The following is a 23,729-nucleotide window of genomic DNA, read 5'->3' as shown; positions in this document are numbered from 1 at the left end:
TATTTTTGTATTAAATTTTATATTTTCTAAAGGAGTTCAAAGTTTCCAATCAAGTTTATTCTGCTCAAACAAAAAGAAACCATCTTTGGAAATGATTGAACTGCAGAAATGTTAATTACTAATATGTAAAGACTTGAGTTTTAGCTTTCATCACAAAGTCTTTTTATCTTGTATGAGAAGTTATGTTCCCTCAGCCCTCCAGATTCCTACTGTTTAAATGGAAGGTACAAGGTCATCCTTGCTAAGTCAGCTCTTTAGTCACTGGACTTTGTCAGATTCTCTGTGTCATGCTTGGCACCAGGCCCAGGGTGATCACTCATGAAGTAATTTTCACTGAAGCAGGTCCTTAGATATTCAATTTCTACTAGAACGGATTCGGGATAGACCAAGCTATTTGCTTCATCATGACCATACTTGCTTGGATTTTAATAGACCATAGCTAATATTTCCACTTTACTCATATAGGTGTCAATAATGCCTAGTTTCCTTATTGCTAAAACCACTAAAATTCTACTTCTTTTCAGGTACATATTGGCTCTGGGCATTTAAGTTGCAGAAATAGCAGCATAATGTTCAGCCTTTGCCTAGCACTATATTCAACTGACACTTATGACATCCTCTTTAATATACCTCTACATTGTCATTATAGAAAAGTAACCAGCTGGTGTCACATAAGAGTCACCTATCTAAACTTAAAGTGTCTCGATTCACACAGCTCACAACAACCAGGCAACTGACCGCATTACTTTCTTGTCCTTCCTTACAGGGGTAGCAGAAACCGAAGCTTCTTTGGAGACCTCTCACAAAGACTGATAAAGGATCATACGTATTCTGTTATTTCCATCCATCTCTGTGGGCTACTGGACTCCATTTCTTGATTTTCAAAAATTGAGCATGTATAATTTGAATATTACTTCTGCTCAAAAAGCATGAGTTTTCATCCTGAGTCCACAGTCTGAAGCTTTTGCCTACAAATTGCTAATTCTTCTTTATTGTCTACTCACGGCTATATTCTCTCTTTGAGATACCAGGCTGGTGAATTTTTTTGACCTGCTGCTGTCTGAATGTGTACATGCCCACCTAATTCATATGTTGAAGTCTCAAGACCCAAGGGATGGTGTCATGTGGTGTGGTCCTTGGGGATTAATGAGGGTGTGAGGGTGGAGCCTCCTGAATGGAATTAGCGACCTCATCAAAGAGATTGAGGTAGATCCATCTCCTTCCTGCCATTTGAAGATACAGGAGAAGTCATCGGTATGCAACCAGGAAGCGGGCACTCACCGGAACCTATCTTGTTGCCACCCTGATTTGAATTTCAGCCTCTAGGACGTGAGCAGGAAATGTCTGCTCCTTATAAGCTACTCAGTCTATGCTATGCTGTTAATTGTGTTTGAATGGTCTAAGACATGACCTGAGCTATTTTCTGCTTAGAGTACATCCCAGGAGTCTAGAAAATACCTAAGGAGAGAGAAATCCGTTTACCCAAATGTATGTCTAGACGTCTAGTGCAGTCCCTATCATCTCAGGAGCCAATTAATATTCATTAAGAGAATCATGAACGTAATAGTAGGAGAAAGAATAATACCAACATCTACTAGATAGTTAGGAATTGAGAGGACAGTCAATCAGAGATAACTTGTAAACTCATCCTAATTCTACAAAGGAAGTTATGAATGACATTAATACTGTGTGAGATAGTATTTAAAAACATGATTTGGTTGCAGAGATATTTTCAAATTTCTATTTTCTTTATTTAGAATAACAGGATGAGTATCATAGACCTGGTCGTAAATGGAAGACTCACCCTCCACTTTGAAATCAGTGATTTTCAGAATTTCCTTGTCTCCCTCAAGATGTTCTGAGACCTCAGTCCCACACGTGTGGTCATTTACCAATTTTTTAGCCTATGTCTTTGGGAATTAACCCAAATGCTTCTTTCAAAAGACTGATGATGCTGTTTACTCTAACTAGTGACATCCACGTCATCTCCCACAGGGTTTGATTTCTGGAAAAAGACTTTCAATTCTTGGTTTTCGGTTTGAGGATAAAGTGTATGCAGCAAACACAGTGGGTTCTTTTTTTTTTTTTTTCAACTTAAAGAGTATTGGTACAAATAGCGTAAAAATAAAGAGTGGTCTTACTGAAGTTGTCTCCTCTTCTATTAGATCACTAGATTAGAGTCTATTGCTCAACTTCTTTGCATTTTGGCAACCCATGAGAATAAATTCAGAGAAACTAATGTGAGCATAACTGATATTGCCCTGTACAGTCCTGGTTTTTTAAAATAAACCATGTGATCTACCATAATGGTTCCCCTTACAACTGAGTGGTATAGACTCAGGTACCACAGACAAATTGGGCAAAACATGTTGAATATGGCAACGTTACAAAATAGAAGGGACCCGTGACCGTGAAATGCTGTTTGCAGGACAGCCAACCTGAAGAGTCATCTGATTAGGAATGCTTGCATTGTGCTCTTACTCAAAGGAAGACAATTCCTATAATGATAAAAGTATGGATAATTTTCTGGATAGTTTTCTGTTCATCTGTTAGAACAGCTAGCATTAATTTAAATAACACACGTCTTTACAAAAAATACCGTCTTGAGAACACTTTCCATAAAATAACTGGACTTTACACTTTAGAAAGGGCAAATATCTCCTCCCACCGCTCCCACAAACATAAAGAAAACCCTTAGACAGATTTAAAAATTATAAGATTATTTATATAAGAAAATAGTTTATGTTCTACACTCTGAGCATAATTTTATAGATTCGTGATATACAATATATTTTTTAAATGACCCTATGATTTTAGATTCAGATATATCTCTGCTGGTGCAGAAATGTGAGTTGAGATTGTTTCTAGACTTCACAATGAATGTAATTGAATACAGAGTCACGAGTATAACTTTCTTCTGCATTTTGCCTTTTCTTGGAGGCTTGTCACATGAGAAAAAGGCGCGCTGTGATCTCGACTGACAACCTCCCAAGCACAGGTGCTGTACTTCTTTTGTTTCAGATAGTTATGGATTCCTTGGAAGTAATTCCAGACAAGAATGCCCAAATAGGGACACACCAGATTTCCTTCGTTTGTCTGGTCCAGCTCTTCCAGGCTGTGATGAAGCCTAGAGAGTAGTTGATAGAGGAGGGTGCGGTTCCAAGCAGCATGGCTGTCCTCTGCGTTCAACAGGCTGAAGATCTGCTGGAGAATGAGATGGTGGAAACAGGTGCGTTGTGTCTTCTGGATTTCGGTGATACTTCCTCTTTCCCAAGGAAATTTGAAGTCGGTTCTGTCTTTCAGGCAGAAGTGAGAGGGGATAACTTCTACCTCTCTCAAAAGACTGACGATTTTCCTGTTTTCTAGGCTATGGATCCAAGGCACGTCTCCACCAAGAGAGCAAATCGGAATGAAGCTGAGCATCACTCCAGCCGCCAGCCACGAACTGCACTGGGCCATTGATTGCCGGTGATTCACTAGACGTCGGCCAGGGGGCGCGCTAGCACCGCGAAAGAGCGTCAAGGTTCTACTGCTGTGCCCCTGGGAAGCGTGGTTCCCCAGCGGGCCACGAGAGGGCGAGCAAGCGGCGTTTTCTGACGCTTGGGTTGGAAACAAAGGCTTGGCGCAGCCTTTTTTGTCTGTCGGGCTGGTAGGGCCTGAGAAAGGCTTCCGCAGCGCCATGGGGCAGGGTGGCGCCGCTTTAATAGTCCATGAGAAGCCTTCGTTTCCCCGGCGCTGACTGCTGCGGACGGGGCGCTGCCTTGGCCACGCGGGGGACATTCTCTTCGGTATGGAGCACAGAGCCTAGCATTTTCTGCACTTTCCCTGGAGTCTGGGGCTTTACTTTCGCGCATAAACTCCAGAGAGCCCATTTTTACAAAAACTCCGTTCACTGAGGGATGCGTGACCGGCAGTCAGAGCGTGTTTAGCCGTTTTTACTGGTGCGGGATGGTTTCTGGGCGAGATGCCGCCGGACTCGGAGACGAGGACGCAGTCGCAGGATTCGGGCGCGGCCCTCCCTGGGCCGGGAGGCCAGGGACGCGGACCCCCGCAGCGCCGTGGCGCTGTGACTTTCGCGGTGAATTTTCAAAGTTCCAGCGTTGCAAAGTGGTGGAGTGAGGTACTGGGAAACTGAAAAGCGGGAACGTTAAAACAGCATCTAATTAGACTTTCCAAAATATTAAAACATTTGAATGTTTAAATACCAAACGTAACATTTATAATTATTTTTCACATTAAAAAGGTTAAAAAACATTTTATTCAACTTCATAGAACTTTATTTCAACTGTTTTGTTTCTACCCAAACAAGAACTTAATTTTCCTTTCTTAGCTTTCATGGAAGCAAACTCGTTAGTACTTTCCAGATTATTTCTTTCAGTTGTTTTCATCTGAGAGAATTGCCATGTTTGACAATTTCTTGTCTCTGTGACAGTCCCAATTTTTATTTCCTTTCACGTTACCGAAACGTCTTTCACAGGACTCCACTTGGACTGTATTATTAAAAAGAAAAGTTAGTTTTGTGTACAAGCGGTTGACAGGTTTTATAGCAGGTCAGGTTTTTTCATTTTCTTGTGACAGAATGAGAGAACTATACGAATGAACTTTTGGTGTTCAGGACTTTATATGAACTGAATGGAATTTGCCTAAATTTAATTCACATGGTGCCCCTTCCTTTGTAAGACTCTCAGGACTTGCAAATGCAAGGTCATTTCATGTCTTTAAAATGTTGATACATTCTTTGTTGATCATACATGTGTGAGCATTAATTTTCATTTTCTAGTATTGCATTAGAGTATTATTTGGATTACTTAGATTTGCTGCCTTCTGAAATTCTGTACTTGAGAGAAGGACTCTCTTTAATTTACCCCACTACTCACCCAAGAAATAGCGTTCAAATTAGACTTGTGATAGTGACTGCAAATCTGAAAATGTCTCATTTGCCATCATCCAACTTTCCTCCCCCACTTCCTCTTTTTTTTTTCCTAACCGTTTTCCTGGCCTTTGTAACTTTTTAATTTAATATACGCCATAACATAATATCACCACAGAGAATCTGAATGCAGAGACAAGGGAAGGGATTATTTTACTCATATTTACGGTTCACAAAAGAGTCATATTTTCTATCAGACTACTTTTCTCCACGCTAGTTCTCTGCAAAGAGCTTCAAGTGCGCTGGAAGGTTTGTCTCATGAATGTGCCAGGCACTGAGTTAAGAGTGGAACATGTGACTCTGTACCTTCACAGTCCTATAGACAATCCCCTCTCCCAAGTTTCCGTTTGTGGAGACATCAATGTGCACACCCCTGAGACTGTTACAGGAGCTGCACTCCAAGCTCCTCTTGCCTTAGCGTGGCTAAACATGGACTATTCAGATTATTGTGTGTTACATTAATACCAAAGGCAGCAGTGACTCAGGACATTCAGTATCTCAGCTTGTCATTTATAAATTTTATTGACTTAATCTTTACAATTCCCTGGGTGACCACTACTGAGGTTGTCTCAGTGTTTTAGAAGAGGAAATGAAAATCCGATGTCATTTAAATTCAGGATGCACAGCTTTTGTCAGAGAGTGAAGCTTTTTATTGCCTCCTCTTCATGGGTTCTAAGTATTTGCTCTTAACAGCACTGAGCGTGCTGGTCCTTCATCCGAATCTTGTCTCTAATGTTGTCTCCCCGGCTTCGTGGAGGGCAGTCGCCATCCTTCTCTTACTCTTTCAGGATCTACCTTGGGAAGCACGTTGTTTCACGTGGGCACTCAACACATTTTGGGTGACAGAAGGTAGAGAACTATATGAGTTAACCTTTAGTGTTCATTTTTATGCAGCTCTTATGTGAAGACTGCCTCAGAAAACATGAGCAATGGCTCCTGTAAAGAAAGGCGGAGAATTGAAATCTAGTGTATTAGCCCCTTCAAAGGAAAATGCAGACAGGTGAGGCCACTACGATTTCAGTGCAATTAAAAAAGTGTTGCAATGGAGGCCAGGATCAAAATTCTTAAGTACTCCTATTAGAATTAAAAACAGATAGATTGTGATGTGGGTGTTTATTGCAACCTTGGTCTTATCTTCGAGAACACATTCTATTGAATTGAGACTCCTGTCATTTTCCATTCGTGAATGTGATTTCCATTGTAATGAAACAAAAGAAGTGTTAAAGTTTTGACATTCTCTGAGGCCCACAAATGGAAGAGAAGTTGGGGGGAAAAGTGGAATCATAGTTGAGATACAAAAAATGATAATCCTGTCCTATCTGAGAATCTCACCACTAAGAAGATGCTCAGAGCCGCCAGAAAAGGCTTCCACAGCCACACAGTGTCTGACCTAGCTCACCAGGGGCCCGTGAACCTCTTCAGTGATGACACCGAGAATGATGTTTTCCAACTCTGTCTCCATCCTTAGTTGTGACCTAGCCCAGAACCATGGTCTCCCAAAGCAGGGGAGCTTCACATTCCTGCACGAAATGAGGAGAATGTTGCTGTTTTCCACCTCAGGGACAAGAATGTTTGCAAGTTTCGTCTGAGGGAGCTGGATGGCTACCAGGTCCAGAAATCTCAGGCCACCTCTTCCTGCATGTGTTGATCCAGAAGACCTTCAACATCTCCAGCATAAAGAACTGAAATTCCACAGTGGATCGGATCGGCAGTTGGAAGGAGGAGGCACTCTTCCTTTGTTAATGTTTTAATGGTCCTAGAGTAAAATGGATCCACTTTTTATTTCTCTTTTGCTACAGCTACAGCTACTGCAATGGGGACATCCCTCTTTCCAAAGGTATTCATAGGGAGGGAATAAATGCCTCTCATATGAGAGTTTCTGAAAAAACCAGAACTTTCACTCAAATTTGATTCTCAATTGGTGGGTTTATAATCTTCAGGAAAAATTTCCATAAGCCAGAAAACTTAATGGAAAGGAAGGAGCTGTATGAATGTGAAGTGGAATACTGAATTTAATGTAAAAATGGATTACTGAGAAAGGGATCTGAATGTGTGTAAAATCAAAAGACGAAAGTGAGTAGGAGGAGTGTTGGCTCTTATGTCCTAAGGAGTTCTTAGAGAAATATACAAAAACTGTCCAGCTCTTTCTGCACAGGTCAAATTAAAAACAAATCCATCATAGAATACAGCTCTAATTTATAGAAAATGTTTATGTCAGCAATTAGAAATCATTTTTTGTATTTATCTCAACTTTGATTCCACTTTTCCCCCCAACTTCTCTTCCATAAATAATGTAAGTGACCAACATGAGACTAGAGTAAATGAAGTAACAGATAAAAGAATATGAATCTTGATTGTAAAATTTGGTGGAAAAAAGAACTGCAATTAGCAAGCAAATGGCTTACCATTGAAATTCACTAGAGTGAAATTCATTAGAACAAAGAGAACTCACTTTTTAGCCAAACAAGCAATGCATGATAACAAATACCTAAATAAGCAAGAGTTGATGTCAAATAAGTCAAACACTGAAAATGTTCTTATGTTTTGTGCCAGTTCAGCTGTTCTATGAAAACGATTCTGAGAAAATGGGAGCAAAACTGTGCAGGGGCCATGGTAACCCACCTTCTTCTCCAGGCACCTTCTGTTTCACTCCTCCACTCCACAAACAAGCTTACGAACCTAGTTTTCATACACAGTGTATTGAATTCTCGTTGTTGTGTTTCCTCTTCAACCCAGTCTCATCTGGTTTCTGTCTCGTTCATTCTACTAAAGCAGATCATCCTAAAAACACCAAGTGTGTCCGTTTCCAGGTTCTGGGGAGTTCGTCTGCACCGGCCCAACAAGCTCCACTATGTCTTTGGAACACACAATATGCAATAAGGTATGCCCATTTAATACCTTCCCATGGCAGTTTTGTTCATCATACACCCATATTCCCAGCTGCCCCTAAGAGAGCTGCATGAACCTGTCCCCAAGTTAGAAAAGACTTCTAATGTTATTTTTCTTTTCCAGCCCCCTTTGTACCTAAAATTTCTGGCATGTTTCTTCTTCGTTCCTTTCTTTTCTTTCTCTTCGTAATGTTTAATAGAAATGAAATAAACATTAGTAAAGTTTTTGGCTCTTTTTCTGTGACACAAAGTTTCAACACAACAAGAATTATCCATATTTACTCTATTTACCTGGATTTCTTGACCACAGTTACACAGTTTGAAATTAGACGCCCAACATCTACATGTCATCTTAATAGAATGAACAAGTAAAGACATTTTGCTAGTCATTCTGCAATATCTGGGTTTGGATTTTGATTTCATATATAAATTCAAGAAGTTTTTTTGATAGAAATTTAATAAATAAAGCAAAAGGAAACAACATTGAGAGGTAAATAGGTTTTGTAAATTTTAACACAATATAAAGATGAACGTGTAATTACATGGATTTTTAAATATTACAAATATGATAGATAACAAGAAAGACTATAATAAGGTAACAATAAATAAATAAATAAATAAATAAATAAATAAATAAATAAAGACCAATCACTCACAGAAGCAGATACCTCTTAGGGACTGATGCTCTAGGAGCTGAATTTGTAACATAGGTTTGCTAAATACTCTAAGAAAAGATTTGCTGAATTAACTTCAGTAATTTTTGTGGCTAAAGCAGAAAAACCCTTTGGAAATGACCCATGACATATGTGCAAGTATGATATGGCACAAATACCATTGAGAATCATTTCAAGGAGACCGCAGGTCTCCATCCTGGTTTCGTAACATTTCTCGCAAGTTTGTTGATAAAGAGAAGGCTCTCTTGATTTCCACTCTGACAATCTCCCAGGCACAGTCACTGTATTGCTTCTCTTTGAGGTAGAGACGGATGCCCTGAAAGTACCTCTTCACAGCCAGTGTAGGGGCCTCCATTCCCAGGGCAGATTCTGCTTCTTTCATCTGCAGCACCAAACAGGTGCCCAGGTCTTCCAGCTGCCAATGGAGTCTACTGAGGAGCCCGTGCAGAACGGTCGTGTTCCAGGCAGCAGAGGAATGCTCTGAGCCAAAGACATTGGAGGTCTCCTGGAGCATCTCGTGGAGGACAGAGATGGCCTGGGCCTCCTGAACTTGGCTGCCATCCACCATCTCCTGGGGGAATCCGAAGTTCTTTCTGTCCTTCCGACAGCGGAAAGAGCTGATTCTCTGCATTTGATGCAGAAGTACGATGCTCTCCTTGTTGACTTGGACATGGTTCTGAGACAGGTCACAGCTTAGAGACCCACTGGGGCCATAGCTGAACACCAGCATGGCGGTTATTAGAGAGAGCAGGGGGGCCATGAGGAATCAGGATGAGCTGGCCTGCCTGAGCTGCAAATCTGGGGAGCCTTGGACTCTAGGTTCTCTGATGACATTCCTTCTAAGCATAGCCATTAAATAGAGAACATAATAATTTTCATTTTCTAAACATTTCTCTACACTTTTACTTTCTTTTTTTGTTTTCATTTAAGTGTTCTTTGTGAGGTCTAAAAAGATATCCTCATCAATCTACACTATTAATTTTGCAATAGAAGTCTAATTTTCCCAGGAATCTTCAGATATATCACTCCAAGTGAATATATATCAAACGAGAAAAGACTTTGTCCTAAAATCAGAAGTGTCTGTAGATATGTAATTACACACATGCATACACATCCTAATGTACATTTTTAAAGATAAAAATTGTTCCTCTCTGTTTTAGAAACACATTTTGGCCTTGAACCTGGGTAACTCTTTTACCCTCCTTACTTTACAAAGGGTGACAGGCTGCCTCAGTCCTGTGGGTTTGTGTGTTTTGTTTGGTTACAGACTATGTATAGTGAAAAAGTTCTTTAGAACCATGTACTGGGATTCGTTTAATGTTTTATTCACAGCAGAGGCTGATGATAATGAGTGAATGGGTTTCTGGGATGATTCTCTTTCTTCTAGAACACATTCTTGTATATCTGTGCAGTTATGCTTCACGGGGACCAGAGGGTCAGGACTAAGACAGACACTGCCCTTTCTTTCCACTGCGTGTAAATGGTCTGTGGTGCCACTCATCTGTGCCAATACTTCAGCAAGAATCCTGGTTCTCTTCTGGGGAGTGTAGGTGTGGAGATTTTAAACCAAAGATCCTTTTATTTTCCCAGCAACACCTGATTCACGAGGGAGATGCCCCTTCTAGTAACCGTTTTTTCTAGAGTGACAAAATGTCCTCAACCCAACTCTCCTGGACTCTCTCCCTGAGTGCAGGCAGACCTCATCCTGAGGACTCTAGAATTCCTCTGCCAAGGAGGGGTTGTATCACTGTTGGCAAAATAATAACCTTCCAGCATCCTTGTCCTTTCTCTGGAGTGTTTGTTTAAAAAAGCCAGGTTGTCAGCTGTTACCCCTGTTCCCAGGTTTCAAAGTATCAGGAGCCTTCCATGCTGATAGCAAAGTTAATTTTGTCTATAGGTGGAGGAATAAGTTACCTAATTGAATCATTTTGCCTTTACTAGTCAGATAATTTTCATTGTACCAATTCAGCTTTTATGTAAAATTCATTACTTAAATTTTTGATTACTTTCTATGGTCAGAATTTCTGAGCTGGGCACAGAAGATTCAAAGATAACGTCTCTCGGTAGAAACTTAGAGGCACACATTGCCTGGCCTGATCCCTCCAGGAAGCCAGTCAGAGCCCTGGACACCAACTGGTACCGAATCCCCTCTGCCAATTCCAAGCCTGGGGCTGCTGCTGGCCCACCTAACATGCTCATTCAGCCTGCGTATTTCTGTTTGGCTGCTTTGCTTGTCCTCTGTGTCATACTAAAACGGCAGGGCAGTTAGGTTCAAGCTATAATGTGGCAAAAAATAGCCTTTTACTTATTTCTGATACTCCATTTTAAATATAAATAACAACAATAAGAAGATTCTTAATAACTTAATTTTTCCATAGTGGATTACGGGATATTGTCTGTTTTGCTCCTCTGGCATTACTTTCTGTTTCGTCCTGAGGTTACTGCAAACAAGGGGAAGTAACAGAATTGCAAAGGGGCTTCACCGTTTTTCTCTCTAACTTTCAAGACTTCAGATTTTTTACTTTTCATTTCAACTTTCCTAGAAAGCAAAACTGGGCAGTAGTTTCTGGGCGAGAAATAAAACAAATGCAAATCTGACATCATGAATGTGAAAGAAGGAAAGTGACTTTCCTGCTGGGTAAATGACAAAGTCTAAGTTAGCAAAATTTAGTGAAGCAGAGATGGGGACTGGGTGGTGTGGCAGAGTGGAAGGATGAAAGCCAGCATGGAATCACACAACATGGGGAAATGGTTGCCCCTGGCAGAGGCTCAAAGAAGACTACGTTCTGATCAATAACCAACCTTTGGCTTTGCAAAACCAGCCACTTCATTCTCTTTTCAGTCGATCCACGTGAAATCAGTTCTGAAGTGAGAAAGGAAGAGTCACACCAACCCACTCCCAAGAGAATGGTGACCTGAACCCAGGTGCCAGAACACTAACAACCCTCTCTGATGTGATCCTGAATAGTAACCTTTGCCTGCAGTCTATCTAGTTAAGAAATCCTCTCAGGCGATTTAAAGATTGCCTTGAGAAATCTAGAATTAAAGAGAAAGTACTAAGAAAAGCATCTACTCTTAATGATGAAAGTATTGATGATGATATTTTAAAAAATTAATTATATGCTAAACACAGACCAGTTAATGTCCTAAGATCTTTGAAGTTATTAACTCAATCTTTTCAACAACTCCACTTGGACTGTTGGGAGAGAAACACAAATCTGGAAGGATGGATTATTCTGAAGGTACTAAAATCCAAGGTCAAAAAGGTACTAAAATGCAAGGTCAAAACCTTCAGGACATTTGAGATAATGACTTGTCTGGAAGGGCCTGTTAAAAGAAAGGAAGGATTGAAATGGACCTGGTATTTATGACCCATGGAGAGGCCGTGGCATGAAATCAGAAGATCAGGGGCAGTCCAGAGACAAAGGATTTCGAGCGTCACTTCAAATGCCAAAGGAATGTTGTCTACTGTTTTGTATGGTAGCAGGGGTCTGGTGTGATTCACTCACTTGCTGACTTTAAATGCTAAGGAAAGTAAACACACTTCCTTTGAAATAGTTATGAGGGAGTAGATTTTTCTGCCAATGGAAACTGAAGTTTGCAGCTGGCACTGGAGAACGTTTGTTCCTTCCAACACTCAGCAGGTGCTGTGGTATCAGAGTCATGGCCCGAGGACACTGCTATTGGCCACCTCTCAGTGGGAGAAATTTGTGCTCAGGGAATCCACTTGGATCTCCTCTCTGTCTGAATAGGAATGATCTGGAGAAACCTCTGACTCCATGCTGCCCATTGGAATCCCTCCACCCTCTAGGGACTGCCTGTTGCAGTCCACACAATAAACATCTCTGAATTCCTTCCAAGTCCTCAATCTGCTGCTGACTTTCATCTTCTTCCGGTGTCTAGATGTGCCCTGTTGCCTTGGAGAAAACGTGAGTCCTGCAGCATCTTCCTCATGGAATCAGACATGGAACCGCCTGAACAGGGGCACAGATGAGCTCCCGGATTTGTTCCCAAGTCAAAGGTGTAGACATGTCAGATGGACTCCCGGTCTTCACTGCATTTCTGTGCAGGACTGGACATTACGGGGACCTTGTCAGCTGCAACAGAGGAATCAGGTGTAGAGAGGGAGGTAGGAGTAATGGCCACATCAGCATATACTCTGATTGGTGATGCTTGAAATCCTAGGTGACTTCCAGCTGATACTGCACTGTGATCCCTCACAGCTCAACCAGTGACACCGAGGGACCCTTCTCGTGCCTCAGTATGTAAGATTGCCCTCTGCTGAGGGACCTGTGATAGGTATTCGGGCAATGAAACTCACTTCCCTTTGCCTCAATAAGCCATCCAGCCCTGCAGCTCAGTCCTACATCTTCGAATATTCAGTAACTGTGAGATATGAAAGAGGACATGGCTATAGAGATTTTTAGAGAATGGCAATGATATGGACCGAATTAATAAACGTTTACATCCAAAAGTATAAACGAAAAACAAAAACAAAACGGTAAGAGTAAAAAGTAACAGTAAAAAAAAAAAAGTAACAATAAAAAATAAAAAAGTTAAAGAAAAAAGAAGAAAAAAAAAAGGAATAGAATCAAAAAGAAAAAAGAAAGAGCACCAAATAATGGAAGGAGTCATAATATTTGAAAGTTGGTAGGAAATCAGAAAGACAGCCAAGTGAATCAAAGAAAAAATTCTTCTATTCATGCTCCTATATGGTGCCCTGCAAGTGGTGAAGGAACAGAGAAAGGCAAGTGTAAAAAATTGTTTAGCATGCAAATTAGAGCCCTTTAACCCATCGGTTGGACAGAAGCTATCTAAAGATGAAGTCTGTAATATGAGGTCAAAATTCGAGAATGAGATCCCTGCAAACTGAGAAATTGGCACACACTTCCTGATGAACTTGTTCAGTTACAGTTTAGATGCACTTAATACCTCTCGATTCTACCCAAACAGATACTTCACAGGCCTGTATTTGGCAACAATCGTATCCTCTGAAATTCCTTTAAGCTATGCTTCTCTTACTACTTAGTCAAGCTGCAAGGGATACCAGTGGCATCATTATGCAAAGTGAAAAGAGAATTTCTCCTGATTATGAAGTCAAGGGACATGATCTGGGAGTGGGGATGAATTTGGAAAACTGCCAGCTTACTATTAAGAATAATTTTGTGTACCTCAAATAGGACATGTTTCCTGATTTGTCTTGCTTCTCCTGATTTTCCCACAAAGGCAGGCTTTCAGGCTCCAAATGGCCTACGAAGATAATAAAGGGACACATGATTCAGGAGACTCTGGCCAGCTGAGCAGCTTGGAGGCAAAAAACACACACATTCTGACCCTTTCTCCCTACATGGCTGTGGTTTTCCCATAGAGGTCATTCCCTGCCTGAAACTGGGGAGATTTTCCCTCCCCAAGATACAAAAACTGAGGCAGTGAGCGTTGCTAACTCTTTCAGAAATCAGTTCTTTCCACAACAGAGTCTCTTTGTAGCTCTGAAGAAGTGCCTGAAAGGGCTCAATCTTTTTACCCAGGACAGGAAAAAGCCCGCTCTCAGCAGACTTGGTCGATGTCTTTGTCCACCATGGCCAATAGTTGGCGCGCTTCCTCTGTAAATGTTTCTTAGTCCCCACAGCAAAGGATCCCACTTTTAGTTCCTTTAGCTACAGCTACCATTATATCATTGTAACAAGGAAATGTCTCATTTCCAAAAATACTCATCAGAAGGGGAAAAATTGTCTCTAAAGTAGGATTTTCTGACTACCTGGAACTTTCACTCAACTTTTGCTTTTAAGTGGTGGCTTGTGCTCTTAAAGGGAAGCTGATGGCCAGCAATCACACAGGAGCAGGATAGAGCTGCGTGGATGGGCGGTGCAGGAGAAGGCATGAGTGAGAAGAGCACGCTGGGAATTTCTACCTTGGAGAGGAAGGAAATGATGTCATATGGGAATAGCAGACTACGATGCAGAAAACCAGGAAGGGAAGGCCGAAGTGCACCAGGAAGTATTAAAATGTGCAATATATGTTTCACTTCAGTCTAGAAGATCAACTGCTCTTCCAGATATTTAAGCAAGCCGCCATTTCCTAACTGAATATACAGATCCAACTCATCTTCCGTGTGCATAGTGACCATAGTCAGCCAGTCTGCGTGACAGGCTTTCATTCTGTAGACTGTCATGTTTTTGCAGTTCCTTACTGAGAGGTAGAAGAGTTTTCTGTTCTCATATATATGTCGATATAAAATAAACTAAGGAAAATTGCCAGATTTAAGCCTGACCTCTATGAAATTCTTTTAAGTGTATTAAGATGTTTCAGTTTGTTTAACACTCACAATAACTGTAGAAACGTTAAATTTGAGAATGATGGGCTTCAGTGAAAGTGTTAAGTGAATTTCTCGGGATTACCCAATTGTTGGAAAGATCAAGATTCAAACCGTAATCCTATATTGGGTATTAGAGGTAATCGAAAAGTATCATATTTTAGAATTCCATTGAGTTTTGAAATAGGCGTTGATCCTCCAATTAAATTCCTTTGTCTTCTTTTTCTTGGTGCATGCCACTATTTTACTTTGTTTTGTGATTTTCAGCTTTTGTTTACCTTAGATGTTGTGGACGAGAAATTCCTCGATCCACTTTTACTCTTCAAATTGATGAAGGAATTGTCCCAGACTATTCTATTCCTTGCCATCTGGTTATGTGTGCATCCCCAAGGGCTTGTGATTTTCATGAAAGAGATGCTCTCCACATCATAGATGAAGTACACTTAATCAGAAGGAATGCGAATGGTGTTGGAGAATAGAAGAATTCTTGGCACATCTATCTCATCTAGAAAATGACGTGAGATTGAGATTATAGTAGCAATACTCAAAACGTTGTGACAAAGTGAGAAATTGAGTAAACAAATTATTAATGTACATGTTGTATTATCTGAAATTGTATTATCTGTATTAATTATTTAAGGTAAAGGATATATCTGATATAAATATGGTGAAAGAAGTTTTCAATTAATAGTTCCTGGATGATTAGCAAACGAAGAAGATATCGATGTAAAATATGTAGTGAAATGTAAGCGGGGTCCTCAAAGCCCAAGCTGGAGAGAAACAAATCCAGATGTTGACTGTGGTATGTGAGGAAAGGATGTGATACTTCTCCAAATTTGGAGGCCTCCCTGCACCGTCAGCAGTTCACACAGTTCCCAGTGAAATACCTCAATGAAAAGATTGTGCTGATTATCGAAATTCCTCTCAAGTGATATCAAAAGAAATACAACTGAAAAAAATAGATGTCGCTAGCTCTCAGGTTACAATGACACTATTCATTCACGTTCCTTAGCTTGTATCAGACTTCTCTCTTTTGCTACCTAGGCAGAAGTTTTACTACTGAGTGAAAGAGATGTCAAGATTATTATTCCACGTGATGATGAGAATACACGAGTTAATAATAGTTGAAGTCAGATAATTAGGTATGAATCTGTGAAACTAAAATGGTACTATTGAGAGTCGTTTAATTAATGTTCAATGAGATTTTCCTGCTTACCATTGCTTTCTATGTCCAGATGGGCAACTCTAGCTGCCACCAGAGCCCCATAGCATGTTGAACAGGTGATTCATAGGGAAGCTATGAATAGGATGGAGAGAAAGAACACTTTTCTCTATCCCTTTAACTGCCCGAACCCAAAGAGTCCATGCCCTGCCTGAAGGTGGACACTTGGAGACTCTTCGTCTTTGTAATAGACAAGAGGTTAGGAAACAGGCTGTTGACAACATTTGAATCTACTGTTGCCAAGAAGTAGCCTTGTTTGTAGCATGAAGAGATATCTCCAGCCTTGACAAGATTTCTGCCTAGAGCAGCAGCCAGCCCTCCAGTCTTAGTCACCACCCTTGTCCCACGTGGCCACCAGGGGGCTGTGTTCCCTGAGAGAAGTTGCCTTGGCCCACCCACAAGCTGGATCCTGCTTTCAGTTTCCTTTTAGCTAAAGCTACTATTACAGCGAGCTCCAGCGGCATTAATGAAAGCCTCTCCTGCAGATGTTTCTGCAAAATATAGATATTTTATTTAATTTTGGCTTTCTGCTTGTGATGTCTTGCTTTTTAGAAAATCTTCTAAGCTGAAACCACAACAGAACAGAAAACAATTAGTGGTGTGTATGGGCAGAGAGGTAAAGAGAGTGAATGACTGTTGGGCTCTCTCCTTGCAGAATAAGAAAACTACTGTGATATGGAAATGAATCCTGGCTTGCTGGGTGGGAGGGAAAAAGGGTGTATACTAGGAGCTAGAATCTCTTTAAATATCATGTTCTTCTGCGCTTTAGCTAGATATTTCTTTCTCTCTCTCAAATTAATATTAATATAAAAACAAGCCGCCATTTCTTCTCTGAGAAAATGAGACACTTTTTAGAATGAGGAACGACAGTTTTTGCGTCTTTCCTTGAATTCCGGACAGAATTCTGATTTTTTTAGGCTTCCTCCTTTGGAGGTCAGTTTCTGAAAGTTTAGCCATAGGTCCTAAGAATTTTTAGAAAGAAGAAAATCACATTCTCATAGTTAGCTGTCTGAAGAAAAACAGGAAAATATCTACCATATATTAAGTCTTTTCTCTATGGAAGATGTGATGCAAAGTGCCTTAAAATGCACATGTTCATTTATTGTCTTAAAATCTATTTTAATATTTTGAACCGGTTTAATTGATGGAAAAATTGAGGCTTAGACAGATAAAGTGGGTTGCTGAAGATCACACATATGTCCATGCAGAATGGAATTGCAATGAAAAATCCTTTCTTGTGACTTAAGAGTGATTTTGTGAGTTTTCCATTCTAGATTTCTGCTCTGATTGTGAAATCTGTGTAAAATCCTGAATTCTGTACAACTCTCTCTTGCTCTATGGATTTCCATTCTTCATTTTGTATTATCAGCTGATTTTGGTCATTTTTTTTACCTTGAATATTGAGAAAGACATTGCATAATCCAGCTTCCCACATTCATTTTTGAAGGATGTCTGTTCGTCTTTACGTCCATGATAATTTGCTTATCTTAGAATTCACGGGCACTGTCATATTTACAAAACTAAGAAAAATTGCTATAGAGTCATATTAAAAACATCATATCATATGTAGCTGTATCAGAAAATAAGATGTGTTATAAAGCTTCTGTAGTTGCTTGTTGCCACAATGATGTAAGTTAAGTAACTTCACTAATAAAGCCAACAATTGCAAGAATCATTGTATTCTCAATAGTAATTAGATATTTTGATGAAAGAATGAAATAGTTATCTATTTTGCCTGACAAAGTAACGAAAACTAAGCGACTTACTTATACACACAGTAGTATTACTAAGACATGATAGATTATCATTCTAGGGAATTAATAAATCATGATTTAAATACAACATTAAACCCATTAATATGATTTACTAATACATCCATTACATGAAATCATCCAGAAACTAACATACTACCTAAAATGGATTGCAGAAAAACACACGCACTTCTTTTCCCCTTTCCACTTTGGCCTTTCCACGTCAAATTCACTATCTTTTCTTATTTACACTTTCATATACTTTAAAAATGATTTCTCTATCAAGCCATTAAGGTCACCAATGCCTTCCATTTTCGTGATGTGGAGGGCAGTTTCAATCTTCATCTTCCATGAATCCACTGATGTCCTTCTAAACACATTTATTTTCTTAAGTGCACTCTTACCAGCATTCTGTCTTGCCCTTCTAATGTATGGGAGACCTACCTCTGTTTTCTTTGTAACTCTTCTCTTAAAAGTTGTTGGGCCTGAAAATCAACTTTAAGTCTTCATCTCCCTCTACACTGTCCCCCCAACACACACATGACCACATGCATTTCCAGCTTTCCTGACCACATATGGACCTTCAGCCATGGCATTCCTTGCAAATTGAAACATACATGTCCAACTGTCAATGGACATTTGCACTTACATGTCTCCCAGTCAACTCAAGAGGATATCTACTTTCATCTTCATTGCCTGGTATTCGTCAGCCTAGCTGCCGGTGAGAGAATGCATTTGGTTTTCTCCTTCTTCTCATAATAGCATTGAACATAACTGATATTATTTTGATTATTGTTCTTAGGCTTCTTTCGTACAAAAATCAAAGATACAGGAGAGAAGGAAATGTATTTGTTTTGTTCACCTCTGCATCCTGAGGGCAACACACAGCCTGGCTTAGAGAAACTCAATTGTTACTTATCATTTGAATATAATATAATGAGTAAACGAATTGTGCCATCCCTTCTTTAAATCCAGTGGCAGAAGCAAGCTTGGTGCTTCTTTATAGATTAAACAAATACAAGAAGTTCACAGTGGTAAATTTTTAATAAACACAAAAATAACAAAATGACTAAATAAAAAGAACATATTTCTTATATCATCACACTGTAAAGATGTACAAGCAGATTATATGAAAAAAATAACTTAAATACAATAAATGATAAATATATACATAAATAATTAAATAAATAACTATTTAATAGAAAAATAGATATATCAGCATGGACATCTGTAGAGAGGAACATGATGTTGATTAAAATTCTTGAAAACTTTGTACATATGGATTCCATTCATGTCATGATTACATGACATGAAACAGAACAAGTGGGTCTCTGACATGGCAAAACAAGAGAAGTGTGACATTTAGTCAGTGAGCACCATGTCCATGTTGAACCGGTGTTAATCCTTACTCCTTGATTTTTCTTTCAAGTGTGTTGATAAAGAGTAGGACCTCATGATCTCTGCTCTGACAATCTCCCAGGCACAAGGGCTGTGTTTCTTCTCCTGCAGATAGAGGTTGATTCTCTGGAAGTATTTCCTCACAGCCAGTGTGGAATCCTCATCCAGCAGGGGAGTCTCCTCTGCCCCCAGCTCCTGCGTCTGACAGGCTTCCAGGTGGTTCAGCTGCTGATATAGTCCATTGCAGAATCTGCCTAGCAGGGTCTCATCCCAAGCTGCGGACAAGACCTCTGTGCAGAACAGGAGGAACGTCTGCTGGGTCATCTCATGGAAGACAGCGATGGCTTGAGCCTCCTGGAACTGGTTGCCACCAAACGCCCCCTGGAGGAATCCAAAGTCTTCTCTGTCCTTGAGGCAGGAGAAAGGGGAGATTCTCCTCATTTGTCCCAGGAGCATCAATGCCCTCCTGTTGACCAGGCTGTGGGTCTGAGGCAGGTCGCAGCCCAGAGAGCAGATGGATTGGCAGCTGAGCACCACCATGGCCATTAGGAAGGAAAAAGGCAGTGCCATTGGAGATTTTGCAGATGAGGCCGGCCTGGCTGCGATGGATGACACTGCCAACCGTGGGCTCTAGGCTGTGAAGACCTTCCTCTGTGCATGTGCCATATATAGGGAACATGTGAGTTTTCAATTTCTGAATGTTTCTCTCACTTTCTACTTCTGCTTTTCCTTTTCTTTATGCGCTTTCTAAATGGGTTCAGAGCACTGTTTCTCAACCATTTTTTTTTTCATTATTGGTCCTTCCGCACAGAGTTTTTCGGACGCTTTTCTAATTGAACCCTCCAAGAAAAGTTAACAGAGATGTACGGTATATATATTTATGTACTCTATTTATATCTGTGCTTTATATATAAAAAAAGATTGTGTAAAGTTCACTCTCCTATTCAGTGAAGAATTAAAAATGAATAAATAAAAAATTTACATTACAACTTAAATTTAAAAGCCACTGACATTTAGTATAATTGAAATGTCTATTTAATAAACATCAGACTTAATTTTAAATAAAATTAATTGAGTTTGACCTTAAAACTGAGTTTGCAGAGTGACTTTTAATGTAACATATTTACTATATAGACATGGATCTAGTTGCACGTTTAAATAAAAATGTATGTTATCCTATGAAATAATGCCAATGTATAGATATGTTTTAAAATCATTCAAAATTGGTCAATATTATTGAACAATTAAATTATTTTCTTAACATTCATTTTAGGTAGGTACTTAATTTTTAATCTTGCTTCTTATCAGAGAGTAATTTTTAACTTCACTAGCAAGTAGATATTCATCTGGATACAGTCAAAATTTTTTTCTGATGTGTGGACTAACTGTAGGGGAGCTAACTATTAAATATCAACTGTTTGCATTGTATTCTCAAAACACATTTCACAGTGAGGTAAAAACATAAGCAACATCCACAATGCAACTCCTGAGTAAGCAAAGCACACCTCTCACAAGAGAGCTTTGAGATCAAGCAGACCATGGATGGAAGGAAAATCTCCCAATGAGCCATCAAGTCACCTCAGGTTTGTAGCAATAATCTTGCATATGTTTTGTGTATCTTCCCTGAGCTGAATGGCAATACTTCTCATATGATACACAAGAAAACCAAAGAGAAAAATAAATACTAAGGAAGAAGATTCTGTTGGATAGGGCTGAGCTTTGGAGCACCACAAACCACCAAAATACCTAAGATTTGTTGACACTCATGAGAACTACTATTCACATCTTTGGGAGCAATATTAGCCCCAAAGAGAACTCAAGATTCAGACAATATCATCCAGTTGATTCTTTCTTTGTATTTTTGTATTAAATTTCATATTTTCTAAAGGAGTTCAGAGTTTCCAATCAAGTTTATTCTGTTCAAACAAAAGGAAACCATCTTTGGAAATGATTGAACTGCAGAAATGTTAATTATTAAAATGTAAAGACTTGAATTTTAGCTTTGATCCCAAAGTCTTTTTATTTTGTGTGAGAAGTTATGTTGCCTCAGCCCTCCAGATTCCTACTGCTTAAATGGAAGGTATAAGATCATCTTTGCTAAGTCAGCTCTTTAGTCACTGGACTTTGTCAGATTCTCTGTATCATGCTTGGCACCAGGCCCAGGGTGATCACTCATGAAGTAATTTTCACTGAAGCAGGTCCTCAGATATTCACTTTCTACTAGAACGGATTCAGGATAGACCAAGCTATTTGCTTCATCATGGCCATACTTGCTTGGATTTTAATAGACCATGGCTAATATTTCCACTCATATAGGTGTCAATAATGCCTAGTTTCCTTATTGCTAAAACCACTAAAATTCTACTTCTTTTCAGGTACATATTGGCTCTGGGCATTTAAGTTGCAGAAATAGCAGCATAATGTTCAGCCTTTGCCTAGCACTATATTCAACTGACACTTATGACATCCTCTTTAATATACCTCTACATTGTCATTATAGAAAAGTAACCAGCTGGTGTCACATAAGAGTCACCTATCTAAACTTAAAGTGTCTCGATTCACACAGCTCACAACAACCAGGCAACTGACCGCATTACTTTCTTGTCCTTCCTTACAGGGGTAGCAGAAACCGAAGCTTCTTTGGAGACCTCTCACAAAGACTGATAAAGGATCATACGTATTCTGTTATTTCCATCCATCTCTGTGGGCTACTGGACTCCATTTCTTGATTTTCAAAAATTTAGCATGTATAATTTGAATATTACTTCTGCTCAAAAAGCATGAGTTTCCATCCTGAGTCCACAGTCTGAAGCTTTTGCCTACAAATTGCTAATTCTTCTTTATTGTCTACTCACGGCTATATTCTCTCTTTGAGATACCAGGCTGGTGAATTTTTTTGACCTGCTGCTGTCTGAATGTGTACATGCCCACCTAATTCATATGTTGAAGTCTCAAGCCCAAGTGATGGTGTCATGTGATGGGGTCCTTGTGAATAAATGAGGGCAAGAGGGTGGAGCCTCCTGAATAGAATTAGTGGCCTTGTCAAAAAAGCCTGAGGTAGATCCATCACCTTCCTTCCATTTGAATGGTATGCAACCAGGAAGCTGGCACTCACCAGAACCCAACCTTGTTGACACTCTGATTTGAATTTCAGCCTCTAGGATGTGAGCAGGAAATGTCTGCTCCTTATAAGCTACTCAGTCTGTTATGCTGTTAATTGTGTTTGAATGGTTTAAGACATGACCTGACCTATTTTCTGCTTAGAGTACATCCCAGGAGTCTAGAAAATACCTAAGGAGAGAGAAATCCGTTTACCCAAATGTATGTCTAGACGTCTAGTGCAGTCCCTATCATCTCAGGAGCCAATTAATATTCATTGAGATTATCATGAACGTAATAGTAGGAGAAAGAATAATCCAACATCTACTAGATAGTTAGGAATTGAGAGGACAGTCAATCAGAGATACCTTGTAAACTCGTCCTAATTCTACAAAGGAAGTTATGAATGACATTAATACTGTGTGAGATAGTATTTAAAAACATGATTTGGTTGCAGAGATATTTTCAAATTTCTATTTTCTTTATTTAGAATATCAGGATGAGTATCATAGACCTGGTCGTAAATGGAAGACTCACCCTCCACTTTGAAATCAGTGATTTTCAGAATTTCCTTGTCTCCCTCAAGATGTTCTGAGACCTCAGTCCCACATGTGTGGTCATTTACCAATTTTTTAGCCTGTGTCTTTGGGAATTAACCCAAATGCTTCTTTCAAAAGACTGATGATGCTGTTTACTCTAACTAGTGACATCCACGTCATCTCCCACAGGGTTTGATTTCTGGAAAAAGACTTTCAATTCTTGGTTTTCGGTTTGAGGATAAAGTGTATGCAGCAAACACAGTGGGTTCTTTTTTTTTTTTTTTCAACTTAAAGAGTATTGGTACAAATAGCGTAAAAATAAAGAGTGGTCTTACTGAAGTTGTCTCCTCTTCTATTAGTCACTAGATTAGAGTCTATTGCTCAACTTCTTTGCATTTTGGCAACCCATGAGAATAAATTCAGAGAAACTAATGTGAGCATAACTGATATTGCCCTGTACAGTCCTGGTTTTTTAAAATAAACCATGTAATCTACCATAATGGTTCCCCTTACAACTGAGTGGTATAGACTCAGGTACCACAGACAAATTGGGCAAAACATGTTGAATATGGCAACGTTACAAAATAGAAGGGACCCGTGACCGTGAAATGCTGGTTGCAGGACAGCCAACCTGAAGAGTCATCTGATTAGGAATGCTTGCATTGTGCTCTTACTCAAAGGAAGACAATTCCTATAATGATAAAAGTATGGATAATTTTCTGGATAGTTTTCTGTTCATCTGTTAGAACAGCTAGCATTAACTTAAATAACACACGTCTTTACAAAACATACCGTCTTGAGAACACTTTCCATAAAATAACTGGACTTTACACTTTAGAAAGGGCAAATATCTCCTCCCGCCGCTCCCACAAATGTAAAGAAAACCCTTAGACAGATTTAAAAATTATAAGATTA

General features: G+C 39.6%; 2 protein-coding genes and 1 pseudogene across 2 annotated transcripts; all 3 read right to left on the bottom strand.

Moving 5' to 3' along the window:
- Positions 1–2,945: 2,945 nt before the first annotated feature.
- On the bottom strand, positions 2,946–3,964 carry LOC120589527 (interferon omega-1-like; annotated as a pseudogene).
- Positions 3,965–8,664: 4,700 nt separating this feature from the next.
- Positions 8,665–9,252, bottom strand: LOC120589530 (interferon omega-1-like). The gene has a single exon (XM_039847029.1). It carries the CDS (start codon positions 9,250–9,252, stop codon positions 8,665–8,667), a length of 588 nt encoding a protein of 195 aa, XP_039702963.1.
- Positions 9,253–19,002: 9,750 nt separating this feature from the next.
- LOC120589531 (interferon alpha-5-like) lies at positions 19,003–20,177 on the bottom strand. Its single transcript, XM_039847030.1, has one exon. It carries the CDS (start codon positions 19,744–19,746, stop codon positions 19,177–19,179), a length of 570 nt encoding a protein of 189 aa, XP_039702964.1. The 5' UTR covers positions 19,747–20,177; the 3' UTR covers positions 19,003–19,176.
- Between the last annotated feature and the right edge of the window lie 3,552 nt (positions 20,178–23,729).

This window comes from Pteropus medius, unplaced genomic scaffold (assembly GCF_902729225.1).
Source record: "Pteropus medius unplaced genomic scaffold, Ma_sr-lr_union100, whole genome shotgun sequence".
NCBI classification, from domain to species: domain Eukaryota; kingdom Metazoa; phylum Chordata; class Mammalia; order Chiroptera; family Pteropodidae; genus Pteropus; species Pteropus medius.
The sequence above is the reverse complement of the archived record's forward strand: the minus strand, read 5'-3'. Positions and strand labels throughout refer to the sequence as shown.